Source organism: Aethalodelphis obliquidens, unplaced genomic scaffold (genome assembly GCF_003676395.1).
Source record: "Aethalodelphis obliquidens isolate GAN/ISIS:26980383/991018 unplaced genomic scaffold, ASM367639v1 scaffold3, whole genome shotgun sequence".
Taxonomy (NCBI): Eukaryota; Metazoa; Chordata; class Mammalia; order Artiodactyla; family Delphinidae; genus Aethalodelphis; species Aethalodelphis obliquidens.
Genome location: NW_020837947.1, coordinates 34,001,971 through 34,017,649, shown reverse-complemented (window position 1 = coordinate 34,017,649; position 15,679 = coordinate 34,001,971). Strand labels below are relative to the sequence as shown.

Sequence of the window (15,679 nt, the reverse complement as noted above, 5' to 3'; positions counted from 1 at the left end):
TCCTCTGACATTTTAAACTGATTTCAGAGAAAATACAGCTCTTTATCAACCACACCAGAAATTATGAAACTTATCATAAACAAAGAATCATAGATTCTCAATCAATTGATAAACTTTCAACCAAGCAGGAATCTCCTGACACCATTACTGGCCTAGGGTTTCCTAGCTTCTGCTGAACCCTCTTCAGGGATAAGAAATAAGTTCCAACATATTACTCCAAAATTGTCCTCCCTTTCACTCTCAGCTAGTGTTGTAATGGAAAATAAGAATGCAATCTTTGCCACAAAATAGCTCTTTAAATGTATAAAATAACTAATATCATCTAGTACCAAGTCATTCAAGTTTAGATTCTCACTCAGTTCCCTAAACCATTTACAGAAGGAAATGGCTCCTGGACTTTTTAACATCTTAACAAACAACTCTTAATATCTTAACAAAGTTCAGGTAATCAATATTCTTTAGGAGTGGGACGCAGAGCTAGACACAAGAATCCATACGGGGCCTGAAAAATAAACAAGTAGTTAGGAATTATTAAGTTGATCTGGAATCCTACATGTATGAATTTAGTCAAAGATTGCATTTGTTTTCTTTTAGTAGCTGGAGATAATAGGAAATATATGTATTGGTCTCTGGCCCTGGTTCCTGGCACTGAGCTCCTGAAGCCCTTGTAACTTGCTAAATGATAAGAGCACTAGGAACATCTTCTCTTTTAATATTTGGTCTTTGACCACAGCTTCTAATACAGGGCTCCTAAATCTCCTGGAATTTCCTGGGTGATAGGAGTGTCTTTTGTTCTAACAAGGCGACTCTGGGTCGGCTCCCGGATGGCTCCTGGATTGGGGCTGGTCACCAGAAACACTAAGCCATAATTAGAAGCTTGGAATTTTCAGCCCCAATCCCCATTCTCCAGAGAGGGGAGAAGGACTGGAAAAGGAGTTAATAATCAATCATGCTTACATGAGGAAACTTCCATAAAATTCCCAGAAGTACACGGTTCAGAGAACTTTCAGGTTAGTGGACACATCCACACACCAGGGGGATGGTGTATCCTAACTCTATGGGACAGAAGTTCCTGAGCTCTCGGGACCCTTCCAGACCTCACCCTTCAAGTATCTTTATCTGACTGTTCATCTGTATTCTGTATCATATCCTTTAACTGGTAAATGTAAGTAGGTGTTTCCCTGAGTTCTGTGAGCCACTCTAGCAAATTAATGGAACCTGAGGAGGGGGTCCTGGGGACCTCTGATTTGCAGCCAAGTCAGACAGAGGCTGTCGGTAACCTGAGGACCTACTACTTGCAATTGGCATCTGAAGTGGGGAGCAGTCGTGAGGGACTGAGCTCTTAACCTGTGGGACTGAGCTCTTAACCTGTGGGATCTGATGTTATCTCCAGGTAGATAGCGTCTGAATTGAGTTAAGTAACTGCAGGACACCCAACTGGTGTCAAAGAATCGCTTGCTGAGGGAAAATTTCCATGCATCTGGTGTCGGAGGTGTTGTGAGTGTGGTAGTAGTGTGAGAGTAAAGGAGAAACATAGGAGGAGGACTGAAGGTTTTTCCAAGCAGTAACCTAGATGAAACGTTGCTGTTTTGTGAGTTTCTCTAATAAAACACGTAGATCATTTTCATTTGACATTCTTTCAAAGGACATTTTAAATTTATTAAATTTATTGTTTTCTACAAATGGTTTCTTAGAAGTTTACGATTTTTGATCTATTCCTTTCTGATTGTAATAGGCATCTACTTTTTTATATCTCCAGACCTTCACATACTGTTATTTGAGACATATTTCTATTATTTGAGACAACTAGTCCTTATTCCCTTCCCCACCAATCCTGGCTGTAGCTGGGGCAGCCAATGAATTGATTGAACCAAGAGATGGGCATGTGATCCAAAGTCCTTCCCTTTTTAAAAATTGGAACTAAACAAAGAGATTATGTTCTTCTCTAGTGATGAAACTACAAGATGCAGGAACTGTCAGAAGTAATGTCCAATGTGTGATGAAAAGGAAGACCCACTCTGTCTGTGTTCTAGATCCTGTTTCCAGTTGTCCCTGAAGCCTAGCTGTATACCCTGAGGTTCTCCAAGGGTACCTGAGCTACTACTTTCATTAAAAGGAAAAAGGGAAAAAGAGCCACTTTGCCAGCAAAACAAGTCCTAACTTAAATACAGATTTTTCTATCTAAAGTTTTTATTTATTCCTCCCTCCCAATTTTATGTCCTATGTTAGCTTTCTACTGTTGCTGTAACATAAACTTGGTGCCTTAAACAATATGAATTTATTATCTTGGAGTTTTATAAGTCAGAAATTCAACAGGAGTCTCATTGGCTAAAAGTAAGGTGTTAGCAGAGCTGTGCTCCTTTCTGGAGGCTCTAGGGAAGAAAGCTTCCTTGTCTTTCTAGCTACTAGAGACCATCTTCATTCCTTGGCTCAATGATCTTTTCCTCCATCTTCAAAGGTAGCAATGCTGCATCTCTTTAAAATTCTTCTGTAGTCACATCTTTCTCTGACCCTGACCTTAAGTGAGAAAGATATTTTAAGGACTCTTGTGATTAACTTGGACCTACCTGAATAATCCAGGATAATCTCATCTCAAGGTCCTTAATTTTAAGTACATGTGCAAAGTCTCTTTTACTAACCAATGTAGCATATTCACAGTTCTGGAGGCTTAGGTATAGACACCTTGGGTGGGGGTGAGAGGATGGGGGTAGAGGGATGGGACATTATTCTGCTTCCCACTAAAAATGACAACAGCACTCCATCCTCTCACATCATTCAATTCAGTAATAAAAATATATTAAACAGGAGAAGCCAGGCACTCTGCATATTAATAGCAGCCTGTTAATCAACATTATTTGGAAAACAGTTGTTTAGTTTAGTTTCAAAATGACTCCTTCAAAATTGATTTTTCTGGAAAGGAAATTTCTGCTGGTTTTATCTTTTCCTGAGATTGAGTTTGAAGATGTTTACTGGATTTCCCCAGCATACAATCAGAATTCAATCTTTGAAATGTAGAATTAAATGTATTTCCATACCCACATCCTTGAAGCCTGAGGCTGCTATCATTCCTGAGTATAGAGAGTAAACACAGCATCTCTCTTTGTTTTACTAATTGCTTTGTTTCCCCAAGCTGCTCGCACAACATCTGCCAGGGCAGAATGCACTATTTCCACACACCAGAGAACCACTGCCTGCCAGATAAACGACTTAAGCTCCGTGGTGTAAGGGCAAGTGCTTTCCAGGCACTCAGCAGGGAGTTTTCAAGAGGCAAAAACTTTAAGCAGAAATGAAGCTGAAACGCCTCCCCTCCCATCTTTAGAGTGGTTATGGAGTTGTGGATTCTGCGATGATCTCATACTGCCTGCAATTTTATTGATTTTGTTTTTCAGTAGAACTGTTAAAGATGACAGTTCTCAGACAGGCAGAATGCGGGCAGATGCCCATGTTCTCACACAGTTCTGCCAAGATATTTTTACATCTTTCCACACATAAAACGAAATGAAGACATGTGTTATAGATGCATGCTCCTGGTACCCCCGCCCCCAGAAGAAGGGAGTTGATTGTGTGCTTGTTTCCTGGATGAAGTATTAAAACAACTCTACCTAGAAAAAAGTGAACAGCACTTCCAAAACAAAAGAGGTTTGCTTCTGAGGCACCTTATAAGCCATTCCTAATTACCAAAACACACTGAAACAGCAGTTTGTAATCATGTGTCATCCCTGCTAGTTCTAATTCCTAAACTTCTTGTCACATCTACTGGTTAAGCATCAAAATACAAAACGCTGTAACAGCTTAGGCTCTGTTGATGTTCAATCATCTACTGTGCACCAGAAAGGCTCATTTCAAACATGGCATGAAAGGAAGAAAAGTAAGCAAAAACCAGACTCAGAAGAGACTTGAAACAACTTGCCCCCAGAAAAACACTCAAGGGGAAAAACTGCAAAATCATAGCCTTACCTTGGGAGACTTGGGCAGACCCACTGTCTTTTTTTCTGCTAAGTTGAGCAGGCTTAACTTTGTTTCCTCCACGGAGGGATGTTTGGGAGGGCGAGGTGGGGGGTACGAGAAAGAGTTTTCATATCTCCGCATCATATAATACTGTTCTTCAGGGATCTCTTCAACCAGAGTCTTGACTAGAAATGATCCTGGATCCCCAGACAAATTATTAACTAACTGAACAGTCATATTCACGCGGCCAGCAGGAATTTCCCAGCACTCCTTGGGGTTGGCAAAGTCACTTATGAGTAGATAAGAGTCTGTGATAGCTTCCTCCAGCCGTAATCCTGGTGTAGCGGCCAAAATGTCTTCTTCAGTGAAAAGATCTCTCACAGAAACCTTCACATTGAAGGGCAAGTGGAACTGTGCACAGAGCTCAGAAATCTGGTACTGCTTCTTATCATGAATCACTTCTACAAAATCTCCTTCCATGTACAAAGGGAGCAGTGCTGCCTCATAGGATTTTTTGAGGATTTTTTCACAAGCCAGAACGTTCACCACTTTTTTGATCCCTTCACAGAGGACTTCCGTCGTCTGTGAGTGTTGCACTAGAAACTGGTCCCCGGCAGATACAGATGACAGCTCGTCATGGGGGGAATGAAAGGCTTTGGTGGCCACCACGTGGAGAGGCTCCTTTTCACTCTTTGCTATCCCAAGGTCATAGGGGGTTGGGAACTCCCGAGGTCGCCGCTTAAATTTGCCTTTATAGCTAGGGGGGATCAAGAAGTGTCTTTTAGGAAAATTGCTTCTAATTTCTGAAGCTAAGATCCTTGATGCCTGGCACTTTTTGTGGATCACAATGGTTTTCCCAGGTTGTAAAACGTTTCTGGGTAGCTGGTTTCCTTGGGGCGCTTCTATGACTTCAGCCACTACGGGGAACTCTTTACTGGTCATTTCAAAAAGATCTTGTGTAGATAACAGCTGAAGAAACCAGTTGGAATCATAACTGTCTGTAATGTCTTTGACTTCAACATCTAGACTGGGGAGGATACGGACTATATCCTTTCTAACTGGAAAACAAAAAGACATTTTGTGTATCAAAATGTTGCTCTGAAGTAGTATTAAAATCACTCCAGGGGTACCATAAATAAATTTCATTAAAAAAAAATCTCAGATGCTCATGATATAACATTTCTTATGTATGACTTTCCTTTTTTAAATTTAAAAATGAAATAGATGGTAAATAAAAACAATACCCATAAATCTGCCTGATTTTAGAAATAGACATTAACCAGTATCTTGGTGCCCCACAAACCTCACCAAAATCACATCCTCCTCACTGCAACCTAAGAGTAATCATTCTCCTGATTTTGGTGTTAACCATTCCCTTGCTTTTCTTTGTAGTTTTATCATACATAACATACATGAATATATGTGCACGTGTTTAAATGTATATGTGTGTGTTTTTCCAGAAAATTTATTATATCATTTTAGGTCATGCTTTTGAGGTCCAGATATTGTACATAAAATTATCTTAGAAGAAAGTTTGGGTACTCCAAGTAAGACTCTTCCTGCATAAGGCCTAAGACACATTCTATATACAAATTCTATCCTGTGGGATATAACCGTATTGCAAAATCTTGGGATATAAAGTACTCAAGATTAATATATGGAAATGGATATCAAAATGCAGTCTTTTTCCAATGTGAAAACTATTTCTTTCTCTGCTGGTGCTATATTAACATCTAGTTAGAAAAGGAGTGGCATAGGATGGGTTACAGTCAAAGGAGCCACTCAGGAGCCCTAGATTTGCTGGTAGAGTGCTTACCAATGTATTCTTTGCCTAATGTGTCCCTGGGGACTAATGAATCTCTGTATTCTTTCCAAGAGCCCACTGTCTCAGAAGTCTTTCTTTGAGACTACAGAGACACTTAAAATATTGTCCTGAAATCCTCTGCTCTCCATATACTGTCCCACATAGTATCCTTATAAATGGTCTTGCATTTAAAAATAAAGTTATATGTTAATATCAACAGGATTTTATAATGGTTTATATTTTCTTGACATTTTCCTAACACTTAATGTTTTATAGCCTTTTCACAATCTACCATTGTTTCCCAGTACATCTAGCCACCCGTCTGTCAATATTCTTTCTTCCCTGTATGCTTTTGAAAATTAATAATTTGGAAGATTTAGAAGACAGAATGTTTCTCTTACAAAACATTACCTATATTATTACATTTTATATTACTGTTTATGCAGCCTCTGAAAACTATAATTTGTGTCATATTACTTGCACATGCTGTGTAACAGAGTTCCCAAAAACACAGTATGAAATTGCATTATTTTATTCTCTCGAACATAAAATAGAGAAAAGAAAAAAACCGACGGTTGCCTATAGGCTGAAGTTCAATAAAAATTATAAAGATTCTCCATTAAAAAAAGAACGGAGGGGGAACGCTAAAAAAAAACCTTTACCAGTTCATTTTATAAAGTTTAGCAAACCCAAACCTTTGAGATTGTTGCCACAGGTTTCCCTGAACCCCAAGGTAATTTTAGAAACTTTAAAATCACACTTATTTGAATCAAAAGGAACGGTGTTTAAGAATTGTAGAGCTAGGACTAGATGGGTTCATAGACTCAGAACATTTCTCAAGTTGAGGGAACAACTTGACACTGGTAGAATAGATGCCATTAAGGACTTTCTGAGGGCTTTAAATTGACCATAGGGACCCTAATGCAAGCTAGATCCCAGTCTGTATTTCGGTACAATGGGTACGGTGGGGAAAGAATTGTCTTAATAACTTAGGACAACTTTATTGCCAGAGAAAGCCTCCGGGCCAGGCTATCTAACTTCTGTTAAATTTTTATGTACCCAATTCCTGACCTATCTTCAGTACTTCTATACCAAATTCACTGAAGATGTGCTAGCCTATCTCATCCTACTTGATATATCAGCAGCATTTGACAGAGTACATTAGACTCTTTGCTAGAGTTACCTCACTTATTTCCTTCTTATCTTATAATTCTTCTCAACTTTTTTTCTGGTTTCTTCTCCTCTACATACCACCCACTCCCCCCCCCACACACCTTTTAATGTTTCTTCGTTCTCCTCCTTTCTCTGTCCACACTCACACCCACATGATCTTACACAGTCTCATGTTTTTAAGTACCATCTGTATGCTGATGACTCCCCAACATGTATCTCCAGCTAAATAATTCTGCACTCCAGATAACTATTTAAGATCTCCACTTAGCTATCTAATAGACGTCTCAAAGTTAACATGCTTAAACTGAAATTCTGATCTTCTCAACCCAAACCTAATCTATCTGTTGCTCATTCTCCTTGTTTGGTGCAGAAATCTGAGACATCCATAGCTTCTCTCTCTGTTTTCCTAACACTCAACATCCATTACCTCAGAACTACTCTGATCTAAGCTACATTATTTCTTGCCTGGTTTATTGCAGTGGCTTCCTAAAGAGTCTTCTTACAGTCAAATCTTTCCAGGGAAGCCAGACAGTCTTTTTAAATGTTAAATTGATCATATCTTTCTCCTGTTCATAGCCCCACAGTGGCAGTCCTTTTCACTTCAGTAAAAGTGAAAGCCCTTACCGAGGTCCTAGGTACCACGTAATCAGGTTTTCAAAAAGCCTGTTTCGGGCTTCCCTGGTGGCGCAGTGGTTGAGAGTCCACCTGCCGATACAGGGGACACGGGTACGTGCCCTGGTCCAGGAAGACCCTGCATGCCGCGGAGCGGCTGGGCCCGTGAGCCATGGACGCTGAGCCTGTGCACCCGGAGCCTGTGCTCCGCAACGGGAGAGGCCACAACAGTGAGAGGCCTGCGTACCGCAAAAAAAAAAAAAATCTTCCAACAAACAAAAGTCCAGGACCAGATGGCTTCACAGGTGAATTCTATCAAACATTTAGAGAAGAGCTAAGACTCATCCTTCTCAAACTCTTCTAAAACATTGCAGAGGAAGGAATACTCCCAAACTCATTCTATGAAGCCACCATCACCCTGATACCAAAACCAGACAAAGATACTACAAAAAAAGAAAATTACAGACCAATATCACTGATGAATATAGATGCAAAAATCCTCAACAAAATACTAGCAAACAGAATCCAACAACATATTAAAAGGATCATACACCATAATCAAGTGGGATTTATCCCAGGGATGCAAGGATTCTTCAATATACATAAATCAATCAATGCGATAAACCATATTAACAAATTGAAGTATAAAAGCCATATGATCATCTCAATAGATGCAGAAAAAGCTTTTGACAAAATTCAACACCCATTTATGATAGAAACTCCCAGAAAGTGGGCATAGAGGGAACCTACTCAACATAATGAAGGCCACATATGACAAACCCACAGCAAACATCATTCTCAATGGTGAAAAGCTGAAAGCATTTCCACTAAGATCAGGAAAAAAACAAGGATGTCCACTCTCACCACTATTATTCAACGTAGTTTTGGAAGTCCTAGCCACGGCAATCAGAGAAGAAAAAGAAATAAAAGGAATACAAATTGGAAAAGAAGAAGTAAAGCTGTCACTGTTTGCAGATGACATGATACTGTACATTGAGAATCCTAAAGATGCCACCAGAAAACTACTAGAGCTAATCAATGAATTTGGTAAAGTTGCAGGATACAAAATTAATGCACAGAAATCTCTTGCATCCCTATACACTAATGATGAAAAATCTGAAAGAGAAATTAAGGAAACACTCTCATTTACCATTGTAACAAAAAGAATAAAATACCGAGGAATAAACCTACCTAGGGAGACAAAAGACCTGTATGCAGAAAACTATAAGACACTGATGAAAGAAATTAAAGATGATACCAACAGATGGGAGAGATATACCATGTTCTTGGATTGGAAGAATCAATATTGTGAAAATGACTATACTACCCAAAGCAATCTACAGATTCAATGCAATCCCTATCAAATTACCAATGGCATTTTTTACGCAACTAGAACAAAAAATCTTAAAATTTTTATGGAGACACAAAAGACCCCGAATAGCTACAGCAGTCTTGAGGGAAAAAAACGGAGCTGGAGGAATCAGACTCCCTTACTTCAGACTATACTACAAAGCTACAGTAATCTAGACAATATGGTACTGGCACAAAAGGAGAAACATAGATCAATGGAACAAGATAGAAAGCCCAGAGATAAACCCACGCACCTATGGTCAACTAATATATGACAAAGGAGGCAAGGATATACAATGGAGAAAAGACAGTCTCTTCAATAAGTGTTTCTGGGAAAACTGGACAGCTACATGTAAAAGAATGGAATTAGAACACTCCCTAACACTATACACAAAAATTAACTCAAAATGGATTAGAGACCTAAATGTAAGACCAGACACTATAAAACTCTTGGAGGAAAACATAGGAAAAACACTCTTTGACATAAATCACAGCAAGATCTTTTTTGATCCACCTCCTAGAGTAATGGAAATAAAAACAAAAATAAACAAATGGGACCTAATGAAACTTAAAAGCTTTTGCACAGCAAATGAAACCATAAACAAGACGAAAAGATAACCCTCAGAATGGTAGAAAATATTTGCAAATGAATCAACAGACAAAGGATTAATCTCCAAAATATATAAACAGCTCATGCAGCTCAATATTAAAAAAAACCAACCCAATCCAAAAGTGGGCAGAAAACCTAAATAGACATTTCTCCAGAGAAGACATACAGATGGCCAAGAAGCACATGAAAAGCTGCTCAACATCACTAATTATTAGAGAAATGCAAATCAAAACTACAATGAGGTATCACCTCACACCAGTTCGAATGGGCATCATCAGAAAATCTACAAACAACAAATGCTGGAGAGGGTGTGGAGAAAAGGGAACCCTCTTGCACTGTTGGTGGGAATGTAAATTGATACAGCCACTATGGAGAACAGTACAGAGGTTCCTTAAAAAACTAAAAATAGAATTACTATGTGATCCAGCAATCCCACTACCGGGCATATATCCTGAGAAAACCATAATTCAAAAACACACATGCACCCCAATGTTCACTGCAGCACTCTTTACAATAGCCAGGTCATGGAAGCAACCTAAATGCCCATCAACGGATGAATGGATAAAGAAAATGTAGTACATATATACAATGGAATATTACTCAGCCATAAAGAGGAATGAAATTGGGTCATTTGTTGAGACGTGGATGGATCTAGAGACTGTCATACAGAGTGAAGTAAGCCAGAAAGAGAAAAACAAATATCGTATATTAACGCATATATGTGGAACCTAGAAAAATGGTACAGATGAACTGGTCTGCAGAGCAGAAATTGAGACACAGATGTAGAGAACAAAGAATGGACCCCAAGGGGGAAATGCGGCGGGGTGGTGGTGGTGGTGGTGTGATGAATTGGGCGATTGGGGTTGACATGTATACACTGATGTGTATAAAACTGGTGACTAATAAGGACCTGCTGTATAAAAAAAAATAAAATAAATTTTTCAAAAATTAAAAAGTTACCTAGAATTTGGAAATGACATACTTAAGTTTTCAAACTGAAACAGGCTTAATTAATTTTTATGGCAAATTTCATTATATCTAAGTATGTGTCTAAAAGAAAGATAAATCAACATTTTTTGTTTTCTTATAAAGAAGTTAATTATATAAAAATATTTTTTAAAAATAAGAGGGGAGATAAAACATTACAATCTTTATCATCTTTAGACTACCACTGCTTACATTTTGGTATATCCAGTGTGAGGGTGTGTGTGTGTGTGTGTGTGTGTGTGTATTATACATTTTTAAACAAGCATTTTTATCTTACAAGTAATCCTCCCTCCCACCACCAGAAATGAAAATGGTTATAGAAAATGAGCTAAATTAGAAAATTTCCCAAAAAAAGTTATCTTGACTTCAAATTGATAAAGAGATAAGAAGACAGCAACTCGGAGCATGAGAGACATTCCTGATGGTGTTTATTACAAGTTTTTCAGTTTCAAACTAATCTAAAGTAAAAACAGCATATATTCATGCAACATTAGTTTACACTTCCCAAATTTTCTTCCTGGGTAAACATGAATTGTTCTGGTTTGGGTAAGTTTTCTGTTTTTCCAAAGGGAGCTCTTGTGAAAAAGATTTCCATTCCATCTTCTCTAAAAAGGTAGCATTGCTTTCTTCTCTCTGCTTCTGAGTCATTTCATTAAACATTGTCTTTCTGCCTATTCTTTCAGGGAAAGTCCCTGTACAGTTAGGGTTAATGTTAATCATAATGTGATGCTTTTCTGCATTTCCCACTGCAACAACTCTTTTAGCCAAGTGTGAATTTGGGGGACCCCACTAAAAATTATCTTTAAAGAGAAAATAAAGGTATACATTTAAGCTTGGTTAATGTTAGGCAATGAATGCATGTTTCCTTGAAGAGCTAATACTCAATTCTGGAATACTCTTTGTCTCAACTCAGCATTCAAGGACCTATCCTTTGCAATCAGGCCTGAATTAGCAGTACATGGTAGGAAATCTACTGAGACAATCTTATTCAAGTCTTGAAGCAAGATGGTTGTTTCTACATATTTTTTTCTTAACAAATTTTGTAAATTCTAGCCTGCAGTTTTTCTCAATTTCTAGTTTCTCCTATATTATTATTATTAAACAATTCATATATTTTTTGCAAATTTTCACTTTCTAAGTTTGATTTTTTAATTTACTTTCCAAGACTATAGTTATTTTTCTCTAAAGTGCTATCATAAATTTTGTCTCCAGCTCTCATTTATTCTGTGAATTGTTTTGTTTACATTTTTGCATCACATCATACTCTTCATTATACAATGATTATTCAATGCACTAATAATTTCTGAACTTGCCTCATTCCAGACTTTTAAATTAAAATTTGCTTTATAGTTCATCTATTTGGTCTCAATTTTCTTTACAAATATTCTGTGAATTAATTTTTTTCCATTTATTCAGTTTCATTTCAACTTAAGAGAAGCTATACAGTGAATTTCCATTTTGTTGGGTGGTCCTCCTCTGGTTCTACTTCTGTTTGTATTTATAAATAGATAAAGTTCCTTTTGGATCACTCTCCAACATTTGTAGCAGAAAAAAAATCATCAGGACTTTCCTTGAACAGCCTTGCATTTGATATGGCTTTATTTGTAACACTACTCTGTCTTTTACATTTTCATTTAGTTTATAAAAGCTAACAAAAGTGAAGAGCCATTTTCTTATACTGAATGATACAACTAACATGTTTTCTTCATTGATGTGTCAACTTGACTGGCCTGTTGTAGCCAGCTATTTAATCAAACACTGATCTAGGTGTTGCCATGAAGGTATCTTGTAGACGTGGTTACCATCCAAATAACCTGACTTTAAGTAAAGGATGTTATACTCAATATGTGGATAAGCCTCATCCAATCAGCTGAAGGTCTAAAGAGCAAAAACAGAAGTTTCCCAGAGAAGAAGAAATTCTGCCTCAAGACTGCAGCATAAACTTCTGCCTGAGTTTCCAGCTTGTCAGCTAGTCCTATAGATGTAGAACTTATTAGCCCCCATAATTACATTAGCCAAGACCTTAAAATTAATTAAATAACTAATTAATATATAATCATGTATAGATAATATAATACAATTATATATAATATCAATTTATATAATATTATATACTTTTTCTCTGGAGAACCCTGAATGATCAATCGTTAATTATTGGTAGTTTAAGAATAAATAAATAAATATATGTATATACATATATATACACACATATATAGTAAAAACTGTACTTTGCTTGCTGTTTGACGTTTTTATTAGCAGTAAGATTTCTGCCTAAAGGAAGAAAATGAAATGGAAGCTGGCTAGAGCATCCACGGGTTCTAAAGATCATGTTATGTCACAGTACTTTCAGGGAAACATTAGGAAAAACATCACTAATAAAAATTGAACCTGTTATATAAATATAAGTGATATCAATTTTGGTGCCAAAAAGTGAATATTCATTCTCCTTAGCTATTAAGTTCATAAATATGTCATTGTAACAAATCAAATCTGGATATGGTGGGTGAGAAAACCTTCTTGATACCTAAATAGGAACTTTGTACTGTACAACATATATAGACAGAAGCAATTATTTTAGTTGTTTCATTCATTCATTCATGTATTTAATTTATTGAATAATGAACATTTACTTTATCTCAAGCATTGAGAAGATAAAAAGAAATACATAAGAAATTGACTCAGATGCTTCCATAAATTACTAAAAATTATGTTGTGTTAAAAAAATTAAGTTTATAAATTACACTTATCACTTAGTAATATTAGCAACCAGTCCTTTCAGGGTTATACTAGGTCCAGGAAAAACTCTGGCCTAGGACCAATTTAAGTAAGTAGTGAGGTTTATGGGTAAAATATGTTGCTTTTCAACTCTTTCTTCCCTCAAATTTGCCATAGGGTAAAAAGGAGAAAAAGAAAGAAAAAGTTTCAATGAATCTAAAAGATGTCTGCAATCCTTAAACTAGATAAAGATTGAACTCAGATGGAAGAACGGTCAATGATTCGGTAGAATAGAAAAAGGAAAGCCTATGTGCCTAAGGAGTTTGAGTCCAGTGAAAAGTCAGCCTTTTTTGCCCCACACAACTCCCCAAAAGTTTTCGAATTGGAGGCATAAAGCCCCTCTGAAGGTGGAGGAGAAGGTAGAGGACAAACAAGGGATTATGTGAATGTTTGAAGCATGGTTAAACCCAGGTCTTCAGCTTTAATTTGGGGAAGACAGGTGACAGCCCCTTCCACCTCTCTCTCTGCAGGAAACAGTATAGGGTCATAGAATCTGGAAAGTAGGCATAGGTGAGCAGGGGAGAAGCATGGAACTGAAAGCAAAGAAGGGAACTCTAAATCTATGGGGGAACAGTGAAAGCCTCAGCAACTTCTCCACTCAGTTACAAGAGTTTCATAACCCCCAGGAGGTATCAAGAAGATTCTTTTCAGATGAAATTGAACAAGTCCTGGAGGAAAGACTCACAGGATCTGAATTTGGGGAATTCTCCAATGAAAAAGCCAACAAAATGAAACCTAAAATTCATAAAACAAAGAGCTTGTATATCAATAGGGGCTCACTTGTAAATTAAATTAAAAATGTGTCTAACACGTAAATATGAACAAATGGGAAATAACCACCAAGAATTTGAGGAAAACATTTAACAAGAATGACAGACTAAAACTTTAAAAAAGGCCAAAAGAGGCAGATAAAATGTAAGGAACAGTAGAAAACTTTAAGAAATAGTAGTATATTCTCAGAGAGATAAGATATTGAGTCCTTATAACAAGAACATGTTAACAGTTAAAAAATGGTATAAGAAATAACTCTTAGAAATTAAAAATATGATAGCTGAAATTAAAAATTCATTAAAACAGTTGGAAATGTAGTTAAGAAATTTTCCCTGAAGGTAAACCAAAGACAAAGAGACATAAAATAAAGAAAATAGTTCTACATTAGTATGGGAGCTTCAACATGAGATTAGAAGTTACAGAAGGAGAGAAGAGAAAAAACAGTTGAAAGGCAATTATCAAAGAATTTATCCTAGAAATGAAGGACCTGAATTTCCAACCTGAAAACTTTCCTCACAATGAAAGAACAGACCTACCACAAAGCACATTACTGTGAAACTTCTGAATACCATGTAATCTCTCAAAGGCAATATTGGAAACAATAAGTTATTTGAGTCCAGAAATTGCTAGTAAACACAGAAGCAAGTCAAAGAGTAACCACCAGGATGGCGTTAAATCGAAGTCCCAGGACAACACTGTAATGGACTAAATGTTTGTGTCCCCTAATATTCATATGTTGAAACTCAACTTCATAATGTGAGGGGGTCAGGAGGTGGCATCTTTGGGAGGTGATAAGAATTAGATGAGGTCATGAGGATGGAGCCCTCATCAGTGAGATCAGAGGCCTTATAAAAGTCACCAGAGGCTTTGCTTCCCCTCTCTGCTCTCTGTGTAAGGATACTGTAAGGATAAGGATACTGTAAGTCCGCAATCTGCAACCTGGAAGAGTTTCCTCACCAGAATTCCACAGTGCTGGCACCCTAATCTCAGACTTCCAGCCTCTAGAACTGTAAGAAATAAATTTCTGTTGCTTATAAGCCACCCAGTTTATTGTATTTTTATAATAGTATCCCAAGCTAAGATAAGCACCTATGTATTAGTTCTAGAGAGCCACAAATACAGACTGGAGCATGAGGTTGGAGGGTTCCAGGAGGAATACTTCAGGATAAAAAAAATAACAGAAGAGGTAGATCTCCTGACAGTTTGGGCTCTGGAAAATTGCAATGAATGGCTTTTTTTGTTTTCTTTTACAAAGATGTTGGAAAATACTTCAAAACTTAGGAGAGGATTGAAGAAAACTAAGAAATGAAATAGTAAGGTCATTATTACAGAAAAATAAAGCTATACAAAAATGGAATTATGGTCATTATCTACCACTTGATTCAGCAATGAACTGTCACAATAATGAAACTGCAAATGCTTAACCATAACTTATCATATACTGAGAGAATGGGGAAAGGGAAGAGGAAGTAGGAATATAAGACCATTAAATCTTCATCACCACACATGGAAGTCAGTAGTTGCTGTCTAAAACTGATCACTTGAAAAATAGCAGTATCCGTATATTATTGGAAATGTGAATGGATGTATAAGAAAGCAGGAGTGAAATATTTAAAGGAGTTACCTCAGAGTAGCAGAATGTGGGGGAA

General features: G+C 37.2%; 1 protein-coding gene across 2 annotated transcripts in view; it reads right to left on the bottom strand.

Annotated features, from left to right (window-relative positions):
• The window catches only part of THEMIS (thymocyte selection associated), a 162,139-nt gene that overhangs the window by 84,841 nt on the left and 61,619 nt on the right, over nt 1-15,679 (bottom strand). For both annotated transcript variants that reach the window (XM_027086832.1, XM_027086836.1), the window contains one exon: nt 3,958-5,006. In XM_027086832.1, coding sequence (XP_026942633.1) covers nt 3,958-5,006 — 1,049 coding nt within the window. The remainder of the gene's footprint in view (nt 1-3,957; nt 5,007-15,679) is intronic.